The sequence below is a fragment of the Ceratotherium simum genome, chromosome 7 (genome assembly GCF_057802395.1).
Source record: "Ceratotherium simum simum isolate JZ-2026a chromosome 7, ASM5780239v1, whole genome shotgun sequence".
NCBI lineage: Eukaryota > Metazoa > Chordata > Mammalia > Perissodactyla > Rhinocerotidae > Ceratotherium > Ceratotherium simum.
In genome coordinates, this window is record NC_141906.1 from 40,911,948 (window position 1) to 40,935,951 (window position 24,004).

Below are 24,004 nucleotides of genomic sequence, written 5' to 3' on the forward strand. Positions count from 1 at the left end.
CCATGAAGCTTTTCTCCCCCCAATATCTTTAAGGGAGCTAAGCCCCCATTTAGATGGAGGAAAAGGGATTACAGTTGGAAAAGGGGAAGTTTGGAGGACATGGATAGAATTGATGCTAGGTGTGGAAGATAAAAGACCCAGGACATGCTCTTGCCATGGGCTTAGGCAGTACTGTGATCCTGGGGGTGAGTCACACACAGTTCTAACACATATATTTTTAAAAAATTCCTATTGCTTCATTCTAAACTTGTTGCTAAGATTTCTAAAACCGCTTTTGCCGGAATCTCCATAAACATCATCTCTGCTAGGAATCTGGAAAACATGGGAAAGAGACTTGAGTGCTATCAGGAAGCAGGATTAGAAGCTGAGAGGCCAAACAAGGGACTAGATTTTCCTGAATTTCTCCAAGTATTTCAGAGAGCCTGCTTACCCAAGCTCTTTGCATAGAGCAGTCACTCTATTCATAGATATGTGTTGTTTTGAATGAAATAGTCACCAAGGCCAAACATCAATCAGCAAACTTCATTTTTAGGAGTCTCCAAAACTGTTCCTCCAAACCTCCTCCAACTCAAGTCTCTTTGTGGTGATGTCATGAGCTAATAGTGATGTCATGAGGTGGCAGCTACTGTATTTTGCAGGGCTCCTCTCCAGGAGAATTCTGCTTATGTTTGAAAGAAATACTTTATAAGTCCCTTGAGATGGGAGTGAAACCAAAGTGGATACTCAGATGTGCTCACTAAAGTGAGCTAAAGGGAAAGGGCCCAGTTAGTGGAGGTGTGCCCCTTTATAGTTGGGGCTGAGTGCTGGGATATGTTATAAGACTGGGGCCAAGCTGGGTGACTGAGCACAGTAGAGGAAGGCTGGGCAGGCATGGTAGTCCAAGGAAGAAAGAAGCCCACAGATGCTGAGGAAGAGAGGGAAAGATGTGTCTGCAAGGGATTTCTGAGGCAGTTATGTTATGTACCAGGTAGCCACTTGTAACTCAGTTTGGTTTGTGGAGCAGCAGCCACAGCTTCCCTTGGCAGCTTGTTAAAACGCAGAATCTCAGGTCCATCCAGACCTACTGAGACAGAATCTCTCATTTTGACAAGATCCTAGGGGATACCTAGGGAGTACTGATGTAACTCCTTTCTTGCAACTTTTAGTTAGGATTCTTTCGGTTCCAAGGATGAAACTCAAACTAGACTAAAGCATAAAGAGGATGTTAATTTTTTCATATAACCAAACAGAAAAGGCAGAGTGCTGCTGACCTGGACCCAGAGCCTTACATGCTGTCAGATCTCAGCTTCATTTTTTTAGTCCCCTCTCCCACTCCCTCTCTCTCCCTGTTACCTGTCCTCTCCCATCCCTTACCCCTCTTCTTCTTGCTGTCTTCCCTCTGAAAGATGGCTCCTTTTTCTGAGGCTGTTGTCCCAATGAGTCTGGAATTCTGATCGTAGACACCTCTGATTTTACATTCTTTTAACCTCAAAATGGAGGCAAAGGAGATATGTTTTCCACCAGTTTCAGTGAAAATATTTCTAGGGAAGAACTCTGACCATATGCCTAACTTAGGGCACATGCTCACCCCTGGACAAATCCCTATGGCCAAGAGAAGGGGCCACTGTAATTGGCCTACTTATTTGACAAAGGGTAGGGGAAGTTTGTTACTAGAAGGAAAGAGAGAGGGGTTCTGGGAAAGTAGGACAACAGCCACTACATCCACCTCTCTTTCAGAGTCTTCCCTGGGGTCAACCAACCCTCCCTGCCTAAGCTGAATGTGGCACATGGCTGAAACAGCAGCAGTTTGCTCAATTAAGAGGACAGTTGACCATCTGACTTATAGTAGTACTAATTGTTTAATGACAATAACAAGTGCCATTTATTAAGGGATTTAAAAATATGTTATCTTATGTACATCTTTGGAAAAAGACATGTCTGGAATCCTTCTGGACCTCTGGACTGAAGAACATTCCTCTGGCCTGATTGGAATGCTTCAGTCATTCTATAAACATTCATTGAGCATCAGCTAGTTACCAGACTCTGTGCTACATGCTGGATTTACAGAGATGAATAAGACGTGGTCTTGCCCTCAAGAAGTTCTCAAACAAGATAGTGTGTGGCAGTGAGCCAAATAGCCATTAAGTTCATTGTACCTGGCTCTTTGTAATTCTTCCTTTTCCAAAATATTCAACAGCATAATACTCAGCCTAAAGATTGAGTAGAATATCATAGTTAGCAAATACACCAGGGCAAACTGAAAGTTTGTATGGTTAAGATAGCTCAATATTTGTATATATTTAACTGGGGAACTTATCTTTCATTCTGAAGTCTTACTAAGTGGGGGGGGGGCGAGACATGTCGTTATGACTATCATGTGCTATCATTTCACACAAGGGAAGCCTACACAAATGAACTTTAGATAATAGAATCAAACAACTTATTTACAAAAATGGTTGCCAAGAACCACAGAAGGATATAAGTTGAAATCACTTTGCCCAGAGACTTAATGGCCAGAAAAATGACAATTTACTAATAAAAAGTATATGTAATATAATATATTGTACAAAATAGGACCCTTATCAGGCTGTCACAGGAATAATTAAAACTTGTGGGTTTTTAGGCATATAGGTTAATTGTCTATTATAGCTCTCAATCACAGACCAAAACCACACATCTATTTTATAATTGGAAGTTTAATTTTACTTAGATTTTGAATCACGAGGGATAGATAGTTTGAATAGTTTAAATTTCCTTAAATTGTAGATATAAAATCATATTGATGAGTTAACATTAATATCAGACCTTAACTTCATAAAATCAGATTGCAACAATTAATGGTTGCAAGGACAATTGAAATGACATGGTGTCTTGGTTTTCTTTCAACAGATATGCGCATGCAAATAAGTAATGCTGAGAAACTATTTCTTGAGAAACTCAGTGAGAAGGAATATTGGGAAGAGTACAAGAATGTAGGGAGTGGACAACATGCTAAACTCATTATCTCCTTACAAAATGACATCAATACAGTTAAAGAGAATGCAGAGAAAATGTCAGGTCAGTTGCAACAAAGCTAGTTCAAGTTCAGTAAAAAATCTCTAGAGGGCAGACATTTAGTGGAAGAAAAAAATGAGTACTCCCTGAATCATTCGTTACTCTCTGCTGTCAGCACAAGGCAGCTATGATCCTAAGGGTAAAGGTTGGAAGGAGGAAGTAGAGAAACTATCCCAGGACTACCTGTGAAACTGAGAAAGGGAAGTAAAGGGACTCGGGGGTAGGGGCAGAAGACTTGCAACCAACGGACTTTGAGAAAGAAGCTTCATTCAGTTGGTGGTGTCTGCATGCTCCCACACCTGGGTCTGGGGAATTCCACTGAAGTAGGCGGGTCCTGACGGGGCTATAGTAGAAAAGGAATTCACCTGAGGCAAGCTAAGACAACTTAGCCAGGCTCAACAACCATTACAGTAGTCCCCCCTTATCTGCGGGATATGTGTTCCAAGACTCGCAGTGGGTGCCTGAAACTGCGAATAGTACTGAACCCTATATATACTATATTTTTTCCTATACATACCTACCTATGATAAAGTTTAGCTTATGAATTAGGCACCCACCGTAAGAGATTAACAACAATAACTAATAACAAAATAGAACAATTGAAGCAATATACTGTGATAAAAGTTACCACAGATCTTAGCAACCTCAGCATATGATTTTCTTTCTTTATTAAGTCTGGAACTTTCACCTTTTCACTTAAAGGAAGCACTTTATGGCTTCTCTTTGGCATATCCTAATTGCCACCATCACTACTCTTGCACTTTGGGGCCATTATTAAGTAAAACAAGGGTTATTTGAACACAAGCATTGCAGTACCGTGACAGTCGATCCCATAACAGAGATGGCTACTAAGTGACTAACGGGTGTGTAGCATAAATGGTGTGGATACGCTGGACAAAGTGATGGTTTACTTCCCAGGCAGGATGAAGCAATACGGCTCAAGATTTCATCACCCTACTCAGAAGTCTCACGATTTAAAACTTATAAATTGTTCATTTCTGGAATTTTCCATTTAATGTTTTTGGGCCACAGGTAATTGAAACCATGGAAAATGAAACTTGGATAAGGAAGGACTATTGTATAGAGAAATGCCCAATAAATGCTAAATTGTAGTCAGAAAAAACTGGAGAACAAACATGAGATGGGAAGTAGAGAGGATGTGGAGCAAGATGGCATCAGGCGTGATGAAGCTTACCAGGACTAGATCTGGGAACTGTGAGGCCACCTATCACTGAGGCAAACATAGTGGCTTAAAAGAACATCAGAAACACAGAGACAGCAAAGTCATAGGACAGAATAAATGGGAGAAATCTGGCCCGAAAGAACACTGTGGGTGGGTGACAGTTCTAAGTCCAGCTGGTGATGATGCCCTGTGTTGTGGAGCGGTTCAGGTGGGGTCATTCCCATTGTCCCCTGCTGGGGCCCTGTCTGGACATCCCACCTCTGGACCAATTTTTGTGTAAGTTTCTCAGCTCGGGGCCTCTGTACCACAATGGTAGTGTAAATTTGGCCCCAAATCAGTCTGGGCTTGATGTTCCAATTTTTCAAAATGTTCTCCTCCCCAAAAGAAAAGGAGAGAATAAAAGTGACACTCAACTACCCCTGTCTATCCCCCAGCCACTCAGATCCTCTCTCCACATAAAACCACTATCACCACTTCCTTGTGTAGCCTTTCAGAAATATCTATGCATATATCAATATATACAAAGCATGCTACAAATACAATTTTTGTGTGTGTGTGTGTGAGGAAGATTAGCCCTGAGCTAACATCTGTCGCCAATCCTCCTCTTTTTGCTGAGGAAGACTGGCCCTGGGCTGACATCCGTGCCCATCTTCCTTTACTTTATATGGGATGCCACCACAGCATGGCTTGACAAGCGGTGCGTAGGTGCGTGCCCGGGATCCGAACCCCAGGCCACCGCAGCAGAGTGCGCACACTTAAACAGCAGAGTACGCCACCAGGCCAGCCCCAGATACAATTTTTTACTTGCTTTTTCGTGTAGTAATATGGACGTCCTTATAGATCTGTACATATTAGTACTTCCTCATTCTTCCAATGGCTACTTTGTTTTGTTGTACTATAATTTTTTTAACAAGTCCCATACTCATCAGCATTTTGTTTCCTGTCTTTTACTATTATAAATAATGCTCCAATGAATATCCTTACACATATCATTTTACTTCAGTGAGTATCCTTGTATTTCTGTAAATCTCTAAAGAGGAATGGCTGGCCCAAACAGCCCGTTTATTTTTGCTTTGATAGGCCTGGCCCTCCATAGAGGTTGTACCAAGTTCGCGTCCCCCTGTGTGCATGAGGATGCCTGTTTTCCTGTCTTCAACAACAGGGGATGCTATCCAACTTTTTGTTCTTTGCCCGACTTACAGGTAGAAAATGGAATCTCATTGCAGCTTTAATTTCCATTTCTCTTATTATAAGCGATAGTGAATAGCTCTTCATAAGTTCAAGAACCATATGAATTTCCTTTTCTGTGAACCATCTGTTCACATGCCTCGCCCATTTTTCTATTGTATTGTGGAGCTATTTGCATTTTAAGGAAACTAGCTCTTTAACTGTGATGGAAGGTGCAATACTTTCCCCTTTTGTCTTTAGTCTTTTGCTTGTGGGGTGTAGTTACGAGGAAATTTTGTAGTTTATCAGTGTTTGATTTTATGATTTCTAAGATTATAAATAAATTCTCCAATATTTTCTTCTAGGATTTTTATGGCTTCATTGTTCTATTTAAATCTTTGATTTGTTTGGGGTTTTTTGTGAGGTAGGAAACCAACTTTATTTTTTGCCAGATGGTTTTCTAGTCATCCCAACATCATTTATCAAATAATCCATTTTTACCCTACTGATTTGAAATGCTGACTTTATCATACTTTAATTTCCCACGTGTGTTTGGATCTCTCTCTGTTCTGTTCCATTGATCTGTCTATGTATTTGTGTACCAGTACCACACTTTTAAAATAGTTATTGTTCTGGCATGTTTAAAATTTTTAAAATAGTTTATTCAGCATTTCTTCATTTTGCATTTTTAAAATAGGACGAGCAATCTCCTATAAACTTACCCCATTCTCCTGATCCGCTCTGTGATTCAATGAATTAGGGATGGCTCTCTAACACACACTGGGCCTGAAGAGATTGCTACATGGTCGGTATTTCCACCTGCACCTGCTCAGTTTTCTCCAGAGGAAGCTGAAAGGAGACCACACCACAGGAGAGGATCAGCACGATGAAGCTGTGTGACACCCAGAAGAGTGTGAAGAGTGGACAAGACCCCCAAAAAGCTGTGGAGGAGTAAACCAGAGCAGAGCCAGACACAACGGGGAAGGCAGAACAACGCAAAGCAAGCTCCAGCCAGCGTGGTTTTGCAGTCGGCTTCTGAGAAGTGACCACATTAGACCCGGCATGTGAGCAGCCAGGAGTCTAAAGGCAGGAAGTCATAATCTCTTACACTCCCACTTGCAATGTCGCAAACTTTTATGAGAAGGAGACTTTTACATACTCTCAGTTTCTTCGTCTATATTCACAAATGAATGGTTAATGGTTGTTACTCAAAGCATCATCTCAATCACAAAGGAAAACAATGAGATTTTCACATCTTCCCTTGTGCCAGTTACTTTTCTTTTAAGAAGAAAGAGTCCATAGAATTTTATATGGAATTTGGAATGGAGTTGGATGTTATTTTTGCTTTTGCAGTGTTAATATGGCAATAAAGAGCTACAGCTTTAGTCAGAGCATATTTGGTAATCTATTTTTTATGATTTACAGCAAAGCATTAATAGTTAATGTTATCAAACTCCAGGTTTTATGGTTTCAGATGCTAAGAATGTAAAATCCATTATAGCTAATCTCCTGATCCATTGCAACTTTTAGATTGATTGTTGTGTTTTGTTGGGTAGAAGTTTCGGATAAATAGCCAGCATTTGTCTCATGAAGTAGGTCCTGAATTGAAAAAGAAATTCCATCAGAAATGAGATTGGAATGATTAAAATATTCGAGTGATTACTTTGAATAAGAGTAAGAACAATACCAGTTATATAGATGAGCATATGCAGGTTAAAATAATGAAGACTTCCATGTTCTTATTCTCCTGGTGTCAAGTTAGGCTATTCCCCAAACCTAGTGAAATTTCTTGTTTATAAACCACTGCCTCCCTCAGACACTCTTGTTCCAACTCTGTTAGGGCGGAAACTGACCTCTCCCAGCCCCGTTCCTGGCCGCTCCGCAACTTGGGAGAGCTCTCCCCTTCTCTCTCTTTACTCCCCCTTCCTCTCCTCACCAAAGTTGCCACTGAAGCGCCATCATCTGCTGCTGCTACCCTGGTGCTGAAGCCTCAGATCACTGCCCACCAGATTTGGAGTTTGCCAAATTTAATTTTCTTCAAAATATTTTTCATTATCTTTTGTGTCCCAGGGACTTCAGTAATAGAAAGATATGGAAGAGAAATGTTTACACTCCGCTTTCAGAGTTTTCATCTAACAGGGGAGCAGTTCTGCCGGTGCAAAGTACAGCTGAGGGCTGAGTAACTCCTCTCTAACTCCCTGGCCCCCTCTCCAGAGCTGTGGCTTGGCTTCGGTCTATTGAAAGACCAGACCAGGTGATCTCCTCCCCTGTAGCCTAATGTCTTAGAGTTCTGCTTTGGTTGATTTGCTCTGTGGGGAATATTTCCCCTTTGGAACAGTGTTCTAAATAGCAGTTATGTTCCACAGCACTACTAGTACAACACTATTGTTTAGTTACAGAATAAGTTAAATGGGTCTCTGTGGACCAGTCCAAATATCTAGCAACCATATTTTCAGCATCATTTGTATGGGGAAATACTTTCTGACTTCCAAATAATTATCCTTCAGATAGTATAAATAAAACACAACTAATGGGGACATATAACATAGATGTTATCATAAAACACAGCTAACTTGGATTACTCTTGGGTGAACTCATTTGTAGTACAGTTTCCTCCTGTTGCACGTGGCTGACCACTTTATTCAATCTTTGCTCAAATCTTACCTCCTCAAAAAAAACAACTTCTGATCACCCTATCTAAAATAGAGAATTTTAGTTTTTCTTCATCACATCACCACCTGAAATATTATTTGCTTATTTACTTATTTACTGTATGGCTTCCCCTCTAGAATGTTCATGTCATAAGGGCAGGCAAGATTCCCAGTGCCTTAAATAGTGTCATACATGTCAAAATAGCTTGATGATGATTTGTTGAATAGAAGCAGGCACAAACTGGACTCCTTTATCCAGCTTTTTCTCTCCACTCTCTAAAGCAGCCTTAATGTCACTGCGCCTTGCTTTCCTTAAACAGAGATGTTGATTATATGATCTCTAAGCATCTTTCAAAACCTAAACTTTTATGATCCTTTGCCTTCTCAGTTCTGACATTTGTAACCTAAGGAAATCTGGAGAGGACAGAGAATCCTGCTCTTCTTCATCTCTGTCCTCCTTCTTGCTCTGAGCCCAACTCGGAACCAGGTCACCTGACTTTCACAGCCCCCTACTCCACTCTGTGCTCTTCTCATTCTGTCTTTCCTGACCCAGGGAACGCATGCCAAGAATATTGGAAATTTACTTAGATGGAACCAGATGTATAGGATGCTATTCAAGCAGACAATCAAATCTTCTTTATATTTCTGTTGTAGAATCAGAAGTTGTGTGATACAGGGCCAGCCCCGTGGCTTAGCGGTTAAGTGCGTGCGCTCCGCTACTGGCGGCCCGGGTTCGGATCCCGGGCGTGCACCCACGCGCTGCTTCTCTGGCCATGCTGAGGCCGCGTCCCACATACAGCAACTAGAAGGATGTGCAACTATGACATACAACTATCTACTGGGGCTTTGGGGGAAAAAATAAATAAATAAAAATTATAAAAAAAAAAAAAAGAAGTTGTGTGATATGAAGCGTGGGCGGCCGCACAAGTACTACAGTGTTGGAAAGTCTCCCTTTGGAGAGACAATCCCTTGAAAATACAAATATCCATGGGAGAGATATCATCTTAAACTAATTCACATTAAGGTGTTCGTAAATTATGGGTGCATTTCTTCTAAATGGAGGTACTAGATGCTTCAGTAAAAATGTGCCTTGAAAATTCAGGGAAAAAAAAATGTGTAGAAAGGAGAGGTGAGGATCCTGGAAGATAAGATTTACTAACATCATAGTTTTCCCTGGGATCAGCCTTGTGAAAGCTTCTCATTTTCTTTTTAAAGAACAGTATAAAATCACTCTGGAAGATGCTAGAAAGAGAATAATCAGAGACACTTTATTGCAACTGGACCAAAAGAAGGAGTGGGCCACAGAGGTATATTTCAATTTTCTTAAAAACAAAACAGAACTTTTTCCCCTATTTTTTCTTGTGTTATATTATAATGGTTAAGAACTTGGGTTCTGAAGTTAAGCAGTTTAGTTTAAATCACAGCTCTACCACTTACTGGGTGTATAGACTGAATTTGTTATTTTTCCGGGCTTCGGTTTCCTAATCTACAATAATAACCTTTAAATAACCTTTAAAGAATAGTATGAGGATTGAATGAGGTGATTTAGGTAGCATAGTGCCTCATAAGGAGCAAGAGCTCAGTAAATTATTATTCAGTTGTTTTTAAGTATAATAATAATGGCTACAACAAATTATTACATAAAAGTTTTAGATGAATGAAATATAATTTATCTAAAAATTACTTTCTTACATATCCAAACCTAAGAGAGTACAGTTTACATTGCTAGAACTTTAAAAATTGGGGATATAAAAAATGTTTGAGATAAAATTTCCAATCTTACATGTTTTCTGGTCTCTGTTTTGCACAAAATATCTGAGTCTCTTTCCCTGTCACTGTGCTTCCCCTCTCCCCAGACTATCTTCTAAATCAGTGAGGTCCCCACTGGGATTTTGTCTGGAACATCCCTTCTTCAGAATCACAAGTGTCTGGTCTTTTCTAAAGTTCTTCACTGAATTTCAGTTGCTATTTTTCGTTGCTTCTCTGTTGGTTCAGTTGTTCTTTCAGTGTTACTATCCTATTACACGATTTTTACTGATTTACACAAATATAGAGGATTATGGAGAAGTGACTAATGGTTTGTCTGCCCATGCAATGTGGCCACTTTGTGACTGAATATAACTAAATGGTGAAACCAACAATTAAGTGATATGACTATAGTTAAGATGATTAAAAATGCATATGTAGTCAAATATGCTTCAAGTATACATATTCAATATATAGTGAGGACTGTTCCAGATACTGTTCCTAGCATTTTACACTTAAGTCGCTCAACAATCCTATAAGGACTCGCTGATGAGAAGACTGGGGCACAGAGAGATTTTGTGACTTGTGCAGAGCAAGTGGCAGAATAGAGGTTCAATTCAAGATGTCCCCTTCAGATCTTTGTTCTTAATCATTACACTGTACATTTTCTTTTCTCTACATAAGGCTGAACACACACTTGCGTGAATGAATTTTCCTCATTTCATCTGGCTATTTTAGCATATAGTTTACTTCCTGTATTCCACTGTTGTGCAACCTGGGCCGTACATTGCAGTCACCTGAGAAATTTGTTTAACCCAGGTGGTGCCTGGGTCCCCCCTACAGAGATGCTCAAGTAATTGGCCTGAGCTGTTGCCTGGGCTTCTGGATTTTTCAAAATGGCCAGGAGATTCTAATGTGTAGCCAAAGTTGAAAACCACTGCTCCATTATTGGTGAATTAAGCCATTAGCCAACTAACTTCATTTATGAGCAACTTCTTAACTTTTGTTCAAATGAAATTCTGTGTTTGAGGAAACTTGAGAATTCTCAGTTGTAGCTAGAATATAAAAGTTCCTGGTTCCTAGGAAATGTGGGTCCACTCTTAGTTTAATTAGCATGATTTAGAGAAAAGAGTTGTTATTGCAAGGCTTCCAACTTGAAAGACTTAGATAAATTTACCCTTAACATATTTTTAAATTATTTCTATCTATGTTTATGATCTAGAAGATTTTTCCTAATTTCTCTTCATTTGGTTGTGTGCTTCAGTTACTAAATATTGAATTTGTAACATGGTATCCACATAAATGTACCTCACAGTTAAATATGATCTGTCATCCACTATAAATTTCCTTTGGGTGAAACTGTAAATATCCAAGTAATTGAAAATGAATTTACATTTTATGAGCCTTCTGACAAAGTAAGGCTTTTCCCGTTTTCTTCGTCAAAGTTTCTTTTTCTAGGAGACTGTCTAGCTACAGCCTGCTATCCTGAAACTATTTGCTATTAGGTTTGTAACATGTATATTGTTATCACTGACATGCAGAAATCTTTCAAATTAAAAATGTAGTAATATAATCTACTCATGCTTTTGCTATATGTTGGATTATGTCTGTGACCATAAACTTGAAGAATGTTTGAGCACTGCTGTTTAGCCATCTTAATTGTGGAGCAGATCAACTTAGTGATTGATTTCACCATGGCAGTCAGACTCAGTCACAATAGAGGCCAGATTGAATGGACAGCCATTGTCTAGTCTCTAAATTGCCTGTATTAGGCGTGTAAATCAGCAAAAACAATAAAGTAGGATAGTAAAGAAAGAACAACTGAACCAAAAGTTCTTAGGTATGTTTCCAAAGTAATTGCAAAACATAATTTAAAATGAATGATGAGATTAGTTGATCGTGCATCAGCACTGATAAAATTGAGGATCACCGTGTGACAACTCTTCCTTAATACAGAAACTTTCTTTTAGAATGCTGTAAGATTCATTGACAAGAGCAGCTGTCGAGAGATCTGGGAGAATGACTGGCTAAAGAAAGAGATAAGTGGAATTTTTAAAAACAATTTCTTCTTTCTTGTTTTTTTGAGCTGGAAATGACTTTTGTTTGTGAGCTGAAGTCATGGGAAAAGCATGGAACTGTGACTGACTGAGGTAAAATAAAAATCAAGTGGAGTCCTAATCTTATTGCAAGCTGTTACTCAAAGAATACCATAAATAATTTCAACAATAACCAGAAATCATTTTTGGGGTCACAATTCACACGGTATACTCAAATACATGAAGCTTCTTTATGCCCTAAAACTGATCTGGCCTTTCTTAGGACCCTACTTCCTTCTGGATGGTGGGAGCAAGGCTAAAGTATCATTCTAACCTTATTCTCTGCTGTTTTAAGTTGCCTTTTTGCAATGATGTGGTCTTCTTTGGATAAATGTTTAATCTTCTAAATTTCCATTCCTCCCCTTGCTCTTCTCCAAGATGTTCCTTTGGTGTATAGGGAGGTAGGGGTACATGCCCTCTTGTGGGGCATGTTACTAAAGAGGGCTCAGATCTAGGAGGTCTCCTGTGGATCCTGGCTCCCTCTCACTTTCTGCTGTGGAGAAGTGTTTTGGTCTGGTCCCTGTACTGGTGACTTCTGAAATGGACTGCTCTGGCCTTTTGGACATTGTGTTGCAGCCAACATCAAACCCAGAGTTACAGCCATTTGCCACTGGTCAAAATGTCCCTGCCCACTGCAGTCTCTACATCCCATCCCAGCTTGGTCCTCAGGCTGTCTTCAGACCTCCTTCTGGAGAGTATGCAGGAATAGTGGACCCCCTGTGCTGCCTTAGACTTAGCTGTCCGCCTGTCTCCCTACCAGTGCTGCAGTACTGTTCTTGCTTCAGCAAGACTTCTAGACCTTCTTTGTTATGAGGTACTGCCTGTTTTCCTTACATTGTACATACTAGTCCCTCTGCCCTTATCTCCTTACCTCCTTACCCACATCTGCCTGGAAAATGCCAACTCATCCTTCAGGCACGGACTTTATCAATTTTTGAGGAATCATTTTGTAACCCCCCCAAGGAAGTCTTCAGTGCTTTTTCCCCAGTGCTGTCTTGTTTCAGTGTAACTCTTGCTAAAATATGTTGAAATTATCTGTTTTTGCATCTTTCTCTTCACTGCACAGAGCATGCTCTGCCTTTTTGAGTATATATCCATGAAACCTAATGAATAATTTATGTTCATTAAATAGCTATTGAATGAAAGAATGTCTATGAGTATAGATATATTCATTGGAGGGATGAATCAAATATACAGCTTAGATGTTGGGTGAAGATGTGAGAGCATGTTGTTGGATGAAACAGGCAGATAATCTTTGGCCTAGATGTTACAAGAGTGCTACCGAGGATGTGCAAAACTCACAACTTTGAAATTCCTTTTACATCCAGACAAGTAGCCACCCAGCCTATGCTTAGATGCCATCCAAGAAAGAAAACTATCTTTTGAGAGAATTCACTTCAACTACACACTGCTCTTGTTAGCAAGTTATTTGTACGTGATTCTCAAATGTACATCCTCAGCACTAACTTGTGTGTGTCTTTAGCTCTGGAGGTGTATTTTTCTTTGCCTGACAGTATTTCCACATAGATGTCCCAAAGGCTCTTCAAACTCAGCATACCTAAAGCAGAACTCATTAAATTTCTCTTTAAATGTTCTCTTCCTGCATTTCCTTTTTCACAATCTGCTCAGATCCCTGAGATAAAAACGTCACTGTCAGTTTCTCCTCTTCTTTTTTTCTTGCTCCCTATTTGACTGAATCGAGTTGGTGAGTCTAGAAAACAAGGAATTTAAAAATTAATATGCTTTCTGTGATATTGACAATTATCTTTAAATTGCCTTTATAAAGTTGTGGCGGATAGGAGTCCATACTATTTCCAAAAACTAATCAAGATGAATCCACAATTTAAAAAAATAAGTATTAATTAAAAGAAACTCAAGGTGAGCTTAACAGTTAAAGAATATTAGAGAGGAATTTTGTTCTTTTGCTTTTATTAAATACAACAGTATGATCCTAACGATAATAACTTAATTCAAATCTTAAATCTTGTAAGTTGTCATAGATATTGGGTTTCAAGAAAATGACTACAAAAATTTATATTTGACTGATAAGAAATGTTGTTTTGGTGCCTTGATCCTTCCCACTAAAGCCATAAATTATGTTTTGTTTTGTTTTATTTTTTACTTCTCATAATTCAGTGGAAATAAAAGACAGAAAAAATGTCAAGTTTAATTGAATCTTCAGCAAGAGGAGCTTAGTAAGAAAGGATAAATCGTTTTAAGGAAATTCAATAGATTTAATTTCTTTTTATTTCAATAAATATTCATTTTAACATTATTAAATTTTCTCACAAAATTAATTAAAACCATTTCTGGTTATAAGTACTATCACAAGAGTTGAAAATTGTCTGGAAATAGAACAATGTATGTCAATTAATTTCTTTGAGGAAGGTTTAGAATGAGTAACAAGGGATATTTAATAATGGAACTCCTGAAAATATTTCTCCATTTAACTATCTCTCAACAATAACTAAAAACTTAGATCTCTGGGAAGGATGTGAGACCTCCTATACATGACTGTCATTATCTGGTTTTATTTAGCATGCTTATTAGGAAAATGAAGAAAATTGAAATTTCCAAATGACTTAGAATAACCTAACAAACGGAAAGCCAGAAAAACTAGACAAAAGGATTCAAAGAGGTTAGCAATCAGAGTTTCAAGTGTGGGGAGGCGTAAAGCTAGCTTGGATCTGGCAGGGGAAAATCAAGAGCATATATTTAATTCAGGATCCTAGGTCCCTGACTTATAATAGTTTTAACTAAATTGTCTTTCCCTTCTGCCTAGAATGTATCCTCTCTTGTCGGCCTAGAGAATCTCTACTTGGCCTTCGAAATCATCTGTTCTGTTAATCCTCCCTTACCCCTCACACCTGGCAGACGCAGGGTGAACCTCTGTCTCCTCCCACAGCAGCTTCCGTTACAGTTTTATCACACTGTATTCTGTTTTTATCCCCATCTTTCTCACTAGGCTAAGAGATCCTTGAAGATTATTGTATTTTATTGATCCTTTGTTCCTAAAGTGTACTGTAGTTTCTGGCACATAATAGACATGCAGTACGATTGAATGAATGAATGAACATATTTCTCAGAACCACCCCAGCACTCAAAGAAAATGTAATTGTATTATAGAGGCTGATAGAAAGGACTACTAGGCCTGTACTTCTGTTTTTTTTTTTTTTTTTTTTGGTAAGGAAGATTAGCCCTGAGCTAACATCTGTTGCCGATCCTCCTCTTTTTCCTGAGGAAGATTGGCCCTGGGCTACCATCCGTGCCCATCTTCCTCTACTTTATATGTGGGACGCCTGCCACCGCATGGCTTGATATGCGGTGCATAGCTCTGCGCCTGGGATCTGAATCCACGAACCCCGCGCAGCCAAAGCAGAGTGCGTGAGCTTAATCACTACGCCACTGGGCCAGCCCCTGTACTTCTCTTTTTAAAAATGCTGTGATATAGTATTTGTTCCAGTCTTATTAGTTTTCTGTGTTGTTTACAGTTAACCTTAGGTAGATCCTCATATACCACATTGATAAATTAATTAATTTTATTTTCTTATTTATCTCTGCCTCTAGCTCATATGCAAGTCCAGTGATTTTTTGAAGGGTAAGGAAGGACAACTCCTGCCATTCAGTAATAACTGCCTAACCATGCAAACAAGTTCTGCAAATGATCTAGAAGAGTCCTACCCCTTCCTTCTTAGAGAGGAGGACAAAGCAAACCCAGTAACAAATAATACAGGATAGATCTTCCCCTCAGGCGAATGCACTTTTAGGGGTTGAATTTCCTAAAGACGACTAAACAGAACTAAGTCCATAGGTACCAACATCCATTCTCTTCCTCTGAAAACAGATTGCAAATCACAGGAAGGAAGTTGAAGAATTGGAAAATGCTATTTATGAACTGGAAGAAGAAAATTTGGTGCTTATTGATCAACTATTCAACTGTAGACTTGTGGATCTCAAAATACCCAGGTGAAATATCTAGAAAGTATTTTGTAAACATTTATATCTGTAAAAAGTTGTTGTTTTTTAAGATGATTTAATTCTTTAATGCTCCAGCCAGATTGCAATAGTTGAAAAGAAAGGAACTCACAAAATAGTCATGGTAAAGGTATAAGATTATTACAATTGACCATTGGTACAGTGCAAACTTTGACTTGCTTTTTCTAGCAATGCACAGTAGTCATCATAGCAAATGCTTAACATGACCATCACAACTGTTGACCTTCAGAAGCCTCCAGGCCGTAGGGGAAATGGGCATGAAAATATTAACAGTCCCACCAAAGATGTTTGAGGGCGGACTTAGCACAAAGGAGGAAGTGGTCAACTTTGTGGTAGCTTCCTGGAGGTGCTCTGGGCCTCTGGTTACCTTGTGGACTATAGAATTGTTTCCTTTGGTAGTTAATGAAAGAGTCGAACTACCTTATAGGCAGAGAAAATAGCCTGGCATTCTGAGTCACATTTATTCTTGCGCAAGAGAAACCAAATGTGTACGTGGCTTTGTATTTTAGATTATCTCTTTTTCTTATCTGACAGAAGAAGTCTCAATATACTAATCTTGATGGAAACTGGGACCCTGGAACATAGAATTAAAACTCAAAGTGGCATTCATAATTTGGACAACTAGTCAGAAATAAGAAATAATCTAAATAGCGTGTTTAGGAAGAGAAAGAAAGCAAATCACACAATTGTAGGGTGTACATGTGTGAGATGGGAGACACATGTCTGGGTCTAGGAATTAAAGCAAAGAAGTTCAACACGGTGGAAGGACCGGAAAAAAATTTGCACCCAAGTATTTCCTATTGCTTGTGTGGCATGGAAAAATACTATTTGAGGCATTATAAAGTATTTGTTGTTTACAAGCTTTCTAAGGTGTTCCAAGAAGGGTGGATACAGGTAAGTTGTGAGGTTTTTGTTTGCTGGGTTAAGTGATGGGTGTCAGATACAAGATTGGAGAAAATGGGAAATAGTGCAATTACTTGATAGGCGGAAAGCTGGGTGAGGCAGGATAGAGAAAGAGGCTGCCTTGCCCTCCCTTCCACGATTTACATGTGCTGCCCTGGAGAAGTAGATACTGATGTAGATGATGTAGGTGCTCAGGCTGAATGAATCATCAGGCTGAATGGACTCCTGTATTTCCAGTCTCTTAAGCTGATGCCCTTGAGGGTCCCACTGTCCCCCTAGTAGGCAATATTGTCTTTTGCCAGCCATCCTTTTATGATCAGGTCTCCCGCTTCCACATTCCGTCCTGCCTCTAATCCTTGCCATCTGCTGCTGCTGTTGCCTTCTTTGTAATCATGTCTGATCTCTGCCAGCTGTTGCTGGTGCTATGGCCTCAACCACTGCTCTACCTGCTGTTCCCTGACCTCTTTTCCTCTTTTCTGAACCGGCCAAACTTTAGGAAAGAGCCACCCTCTAAACTGCCAACTCTGCTTCCTGCTTCAGTCAGTGCAGTCTGCTGTATTTGATTTGGCGCTGACATGGATGTGAAGTGCTAATTATAACAAAAGGGAATTCCTTGGCCAGAGAGAGCTTGGCAAGGGCAGGAAGGGAGATGAGAAACTTTTAATGGGGATTTTTATTAAGTTGTTTGCTGTGCCATATGCAATTTAACACTATCCTGTCTTCCCCACAAAAATCTTCAGTAAAATCCACATTGTTCATCAATGCTTTGTGGATTGGTTTTCTTTTTTTGTGTGGGTATGTAAGGAAGATCAGCCCTGAGCTAACATCCATGCCAATCCTCCATCTTTTTGCTGAGGAAGATTGGCCCTGGGCTAACATCTGTGCCCATCTTCCTCCACTTTATATGGGACGCCACCACAGCATGGCCTGACAAGCAGGATCTGAACCCGGGCCGCCAGCAGTGGAGCACGCACACTTAACTGCTATGCCACGGGGCCAGCCCCTGGAGTGGTTTTCTTCGTTGAGAGATATGAGTGCTTAGTCTTGCTTCAGAGTTGGGAGAGATGAAATCAAAATCTCTCCAAGGGAAAAGAAATGGGTGACATTTATAAGAACTGGGTTTGGTGCCCTGGTGTAGGCTTCCATGGGAGCCTGAACTTTTCCTTTGTAACCAGCATTTATCACACTCATGATTACTTCTTTAATGTCTGCTTCCTTGCTAGATTGTAAACTCCTTGAGACAAGTGTTAAGGACATTTTAGAAAGATCTGTGTAAAGAAACAAAGACATATGTAAACCCTCAATTATCTGTTACACTGCTTATCCAGAGGGATAACTTTGAGTGTATTCAGGAGCTTTTACTGTACCCATTTTCAAGTCAAAGAAATATAATACATACTGTATATATTTAAAGGGTAACTGCCCTTTCCACCTCTTTGTTGAGAATTCAGTCCTGTTTAATATTAGTGAGGTGATGAGAAATAGACATGAACTGTCCCCAGTGGACATATTAAAAGTTCTATTTTCCTATTTGAATGAAAAATGGAGTATTCTAGCTAACAGAGTTACTATATTTCCCATTCAGAGCGCCACAAACTCTTTCCCTTCACAAATCACACAGAACGTCATAGTATTTGCTTGATACCTGAGATGAGGCAACTGTCATCCAGAGGTGACTGCCCAGGGACGGCAGTGCCCCAGAACTGAGGCTGGTGGGCCAACACCTACAAATCTACCTAACACTAACTTCATATAATAATGTTCTTTAAAATATTTTCTGTATCATTAAATATCAAGAGTTGTTGCCGTAGGGTGGTACAAAAGTGACAATAACAATTAAGAGAGAAGCCAGATTTATGAAGCTTATGGCATAAGATCTTAATTATTCAAAATGGTAAAACCAGGAAGGAAGAGAATTCTACAGTCTCAGACATGTCTACCTGCAGACCAGAGCTACCTGTGAAACTAACCTTTACTACCTTCAGTCTTCAGAGAGTTTTACAAATATAAATATTGTATGTAGTTACATTATTTGCTGGAGGCGTAAGCATTTTAAATAATGCTTCATGCTTGTTCTTTAAATAATTGACAGCCTGTAACCCAAGGGATTCACTTTGGTTGCTGATCTGCTAAGCATGAGGGGTTGTTTGCATACCTGCAAAGGTCCAATTGCTTCATGCTATCTTCAAGCAAACTTCATGGGAAAGCCATATGGAGCTTTCAAGGCATCATATTTTCTAGTTGAAAATTCAGGGGGCATCTAAAAAACAGAGCACAGAATTAAATACATGCACGAGAGCTGCAACAGCAGACATACAACTCACCGGGCTTGTAGCTAAAACATGCTGCTCTGTGAAAGCTTGAACCTAGTTGTCATCTTGGATTCCTACTGCTCGCTGTCTTTCTTTCTCTCTTCATTTTAAAACCATCCCATTCGGGCTACTATAATTCCTCACCTGGATTACTACAACAGCAACCTAACTTGTATCATGTCACTCTCATTTCTGGGACTTAAATGTGTTATTCCCTTATCATGGAATGGCCTTCCCTCACCCCAAGTTCTTCCTTGGCAAACAGCCCCTGATTCTTCAAGACTCAGCTCAGGTTTCACCTCCTCCTGGAAACTTTCCTTTATCTCCTAAAGCTTAATCAGATGCCTCTTCTCTCTCCCCCCAAAACACTTCTCACACAATGCTAATTACCCATCATAGTACACCCCATCACCCTAAAATACTGTAAGCCTATCTGCCACCTTGCTGGGTCTTATGTTCCTCAAGGGTAGAAACTAAGTCTCATTTTTCAATTATGTGTCTCCAGCACCTAGCAGCGAGGTAGACACTAGAGAGCAGGTAGTACAATCTTTGTTGACTGACAGACTGCTTTCCTTATTTGTTCATTTAGGCGACTATATCTTACCCAAGCTGCTGGACAGGAAGTGCCACCTGAAGAAATGCCTTTGGAGTTACCAGAAACATATATAGGTATTATTTTATTGTAATGATGATGGATTTTTTTCAATTTGACAAATGCTTATTGAGCATCTATTATAGACAGGCACCTCATATCCAAGAGCTATTCGGGGAATAGGTACACGCCAGCTCCTCTGTATTTCTCTTCTTCTTGCAGTGCTTGTCCTAACCTATCTCCTTTCTCTAGTCCTATTTTCAAATCAAAGTCACTATGTTTCACGGTGAATTAAATAGATACTGGTGGAGAGGGACAGAGTGTTGTCTACACTGGCGTGTTTTGGGTTCCAATTTAGCCGGCCAACCAAAATACAACACACAAGTGAGTTCCCATATGATTACTGCAGTTGATTAGCTGACAGAAGGAAATAACAGCTTAGAGTTTCTAAAAATGAGACTGACTCTCACTTTAATACATAGATTCTACATTTCTGATATAAAGGTCTTTCAAATTAAGAATGTGACAAGGTATGTATTGTAGTTTTATTTTTATCTGTCCAAAATGTATATATAATTAATTTCTTTGCATTCATCCCAGAAAAGTCAAAATCACAACCCATAGAAGTAAAAAGTAGAGACACGATGATCTCATCAGTTGGGAGCAGTGCTCTACATCTTAGTCATGAGGATAGCATCGGATACGGCCAGTATCTGAAGACAGATGAAGGAGAGAGCTCATGTATAGAGTTTGGGACCTCTGATATGAAATACTTACTGTATGAGGATGAGCTGGATTTCAAGGTATGATTCATGAGAAAAAAATTTTGACTACTAAGAGAGTGCTATTTTATTAATTAATGGAGAAAATTAATCTAAAATATGGATATTGAAAAATTCTCTTTGCAATTATTAGTAAAATTTGCCCACCATTCACTGGATAATATTCATTGGATACTATTTTCACTCCTACTCTTGCCCAATTTGCTACATATATTCATTTATAGACCTCCATTGCTAGTATACCATGTAAGTTATCTAATGCTACATAACAAATTATCCCCAAACTTAGTGGCTTATAACAATAATCATGTATTCTGTTTCAGGGCATCTGTTGGTTAGGAATTCAGGAAGGGCTCCACTGGGCAGTTCTCAGTCAGGCTCTCAGGCAGTTGCAGTCATATGTTGGCTGGGGCTGCAGTCACTGGAAGGCTTGATTGGGGCAGGAGGATCCACTTCCAAGTGGCTCACTCACATGGCTGGCAAGTTGATGCTGGCTAAGCTGGGGACCTCAGTTCCCCCTGACATGGGCCTCTCCACAGGGCACCTTTATTGTCCCTTTGTTATGGTATCTGGCTTCTCCCAGAGCACAGCAATCCCAGAGACCAAGATGAAAGCTGCAGTGTTTTGTATGACTCAGCCTTGGAGATCATGCACCATCACTTCCATCAAATTCTATTGGTTGATGTGGTTACATAGTTCCGTCCAAGGAGAGAGAATGTAGCTCCTGCATCTTGAAAGAGGAAGGAGTATCACATTGTAAGAAAAGCATGTGGGATAGGATATCTATTAGTGTGGCCATCTTTGGAAAGTACAAACTGCCACATGTACTATTAGGTGAAATCTAGGGTATCAAGCCTTTGAATTTTAAAACCTTTTGTTACATTGCAATTACTCCCACATCCACCCCCTCTTATTTTCCTTCTTGGTACTACCAATACCTTTAAAAGTTCTCCTAGAACTTAAAGTCTGGTGGGAAAAAGAGTGATGTAAGAAAGCAGAAGAAACTGATAAATCAACAAAAACCATTTTAACTAAGTACAACTCATTCCTGCTACCATCAAGTGACAATTTAAAGACTAAAGTTCCAGTCTCTATAGCATTCAAACACCCCCAATAGTATCTTGGAATCATGACACTTGTTATGTTATGATGACCTCAGGCTAATGGACAATTGTCTACAGAATTCCAAAACTACATACCATTTGGTTGGATGAAAGACCTTCTTACTTTCCATGGAAGCTTTTGATGTGGTGGAAATGACATTGTGTATGCTATGGACTAAATTGTGTCTACCTCTACCCCAAATTTATATGTTGAAGACTTAATACCCAATGTGAGTATATCTGGAGATAGGGTCTTCAGGAGCTAATTAAGGTTAAATGAGGTCATAAAGATGGAGCTCTAATCTTATAGGACTGTGGCCTTATAAGAAGAGGCTCTGCCTTGTGAGGACACAGTGAGAAAGCAGCCATCTGCAAGCCAGGAAGAGAGCTCTCACCAGAACCCAATCATGTAGGCACCCTAGTCTTGGACTTCCCAGCCTCTAGAACTGTGAGAAATAAATTTCTGTTGTTTAAGCCACTCAGTCTATGGTATTTTGTTATGACAGCTTGAACAGACTGATAACAGTGTATTACTTCAGAAGTCTCCTCCAGAGGATTCTGAAATATGTGGTAGACATCTATCGATTTGTTTTTCTCCTATTACCTTTATTGTAGCTCTATAATTATATATTTTTAAAACTAAATACCATTATATGCATTTTTGAGAAATAAAGCATTTCCTTCCTTTTTCATTCTTTGATTCTCCTAAATTCTAATAAATGTTTATTGAGAACCCCACAACATGCTTGTTAGATGCTTGGGAATTTAAGGGAAGAGCAGGAAGAAATGAAATGTCAAAGATGCCTACATGGCAGGCCCTACCCTCAAATTGCTTACATGCTAGTAGAAGACAGATAAGAAAATCGTTAATTACTGTACAAGAGGAATGTACCCCTGCATCTGTCTCTCTGACCAGTCTGTGAGCTTATCATTGCACCCCAGCACTTGGTACAGGGCCTGACACATAGTGGGCACTCAGAAGAGGTTTGCTGAAGAGTTGAAGGAATTCAATAGAGAGAATTATGACTTGAGGAGGCTTCCAAGAGGAAGGCACATTGGGTAAGGCCTGAGTTGTTTCAACTCAGTTTGAGGTTGGCTGTGGGATTTCATATAAATTAGACTTCTAATTCTGTTTGTTGATATCTTAAACTATAGTTAATTTAACAGAATGTGGTAAGTTTTAGCTATACAGTAGCCAGAGGTCCTGTGAAAAGTACAAAATTCGTGGAGAATGTGCTCAATATTAGAATATTTGTAGTCAAAGTGATGTTTGCAGATCTTTTCCTTTCCACTGAATAATATAGAAAACTCTGCTGTGGTTATATCCTGGCCAGCAGAAGGCTGCTATATATACAGCCAACACTTTTTTTTTTACCAAAGAGCTTGCAGGAGATATATCTCCCCACTCCAGCTAGTGCCCCCACCCAAGCTCCCAAAAGACAAGCCTGCCAGCCTTGCTGCCTGCTCTTTGGGAGATCTTGCCTACCATGCCCCACTGGGTATATAAGTTTACTGAGTGGTTTTTTATTTACAGTAGCTCTCATACTTCACATGCTATACAGCATTCAGGCAATTAGGAGGGCAATGAAATCTGTCAGATAAAGGCCAACCATAATAAAGAAAACCTAATCTATTGAGGCTGGTAACTTGCTGAATAACCTCTCCTGTTCTCTTCTGTGTCTGTTTACCATAGGATTATGTAAAGTTGGGACCCCTGGAAGTGAAGCTCATGAGTGTGGAGGGCAAGAAAATGCCCATTCATTTTCAAGAGAAGGAAAATCCAGTCACACTTCTGTGAAGATGTCAGGAGCCCAGAAAGCCACATCACGTATAAAATTAGGAAGTCTTTTCTCTAAGACTGAAAGCTGCAAAGTAAAACAACAACTTTTCTTTATAAATTTTCTTTGGGAACTAAAGTATATCAGTTGCCCATTTTATTTACACTTAGGTCCATTTTTAAACCAGTTGTTATTTATAAAGTCATAATTACACTTAAAATCAAAGTTCCAAGTATTCAGCTATTCATTTACCTGCATGGCATGAGTGACCAAAATGAAAGCACACTTTATGTTTCCATATTTTAGTATTCAGAGGCAAGATAGTGAGCCCAAGATGGTCTCTGAGGTTCCTTACCACTTAAAAATTCACTGATTAATCCATGATTCCAATATGAAATAGTTCAATTAGAAATTTTTCTAAGAAAAATTTAGCATAGTGCTGACTACGCATCTTTCCCTCTCAGGGAAAACATTTCAAAAAGATATAATACAAAACATACACAAAGTCTTTCAGAGAACTGAGAAAAAAGAAACACTTCCCAATCATTCTATGAGACCAATATAGTCTTTTTTTTTTTTTTAATTTTATTTTATTTATTTTTTTCCCCCAAAGCCCCAGTAGATAGTTGTATGTCATAGCTGCACATCCTTCTAGTTGCTGT

The 24,004-nt window shown here is 39.4% G+C and overlaps 1 protein-coding gene across 1 annotated transcript in view; it reads left to right on the plus strand.

Moving 5' to 3' along the window:
* Positions 1–23,538, plus strand: part of CCDC83 (coiled-coil domain containing 83) — a 36,496-nt gene extending 12,958 nt beyond the window's left edge. Inside the window, 8 exon segments of the mRNA XM_087433545.1 lie at positions 2,869–3,036; positions 9,250–9,341; positions 11,751–11,817; positions 15,719–15,842; positions 19,677–19,756; positions 20,280–20,482; positions 23,258–23,359; positions 23,361–23,538. Coding sequence (XP_087289671.1) covers positions 2,869–3,036; positions 9,250–9,341; positions 11,751–11,817; positions 15,719–15,842; positions 19,677–19,756; positions 20,280–20,482; positions 23,258–23,359; positions 23,361–23,420 — 896 coding nt within the window. The 3' untranslated portion in view covers positions 23,421–23,538.
* The last annotated feature ends 466 nt before the right edge of the window (positions 23,539–24,004 follow it).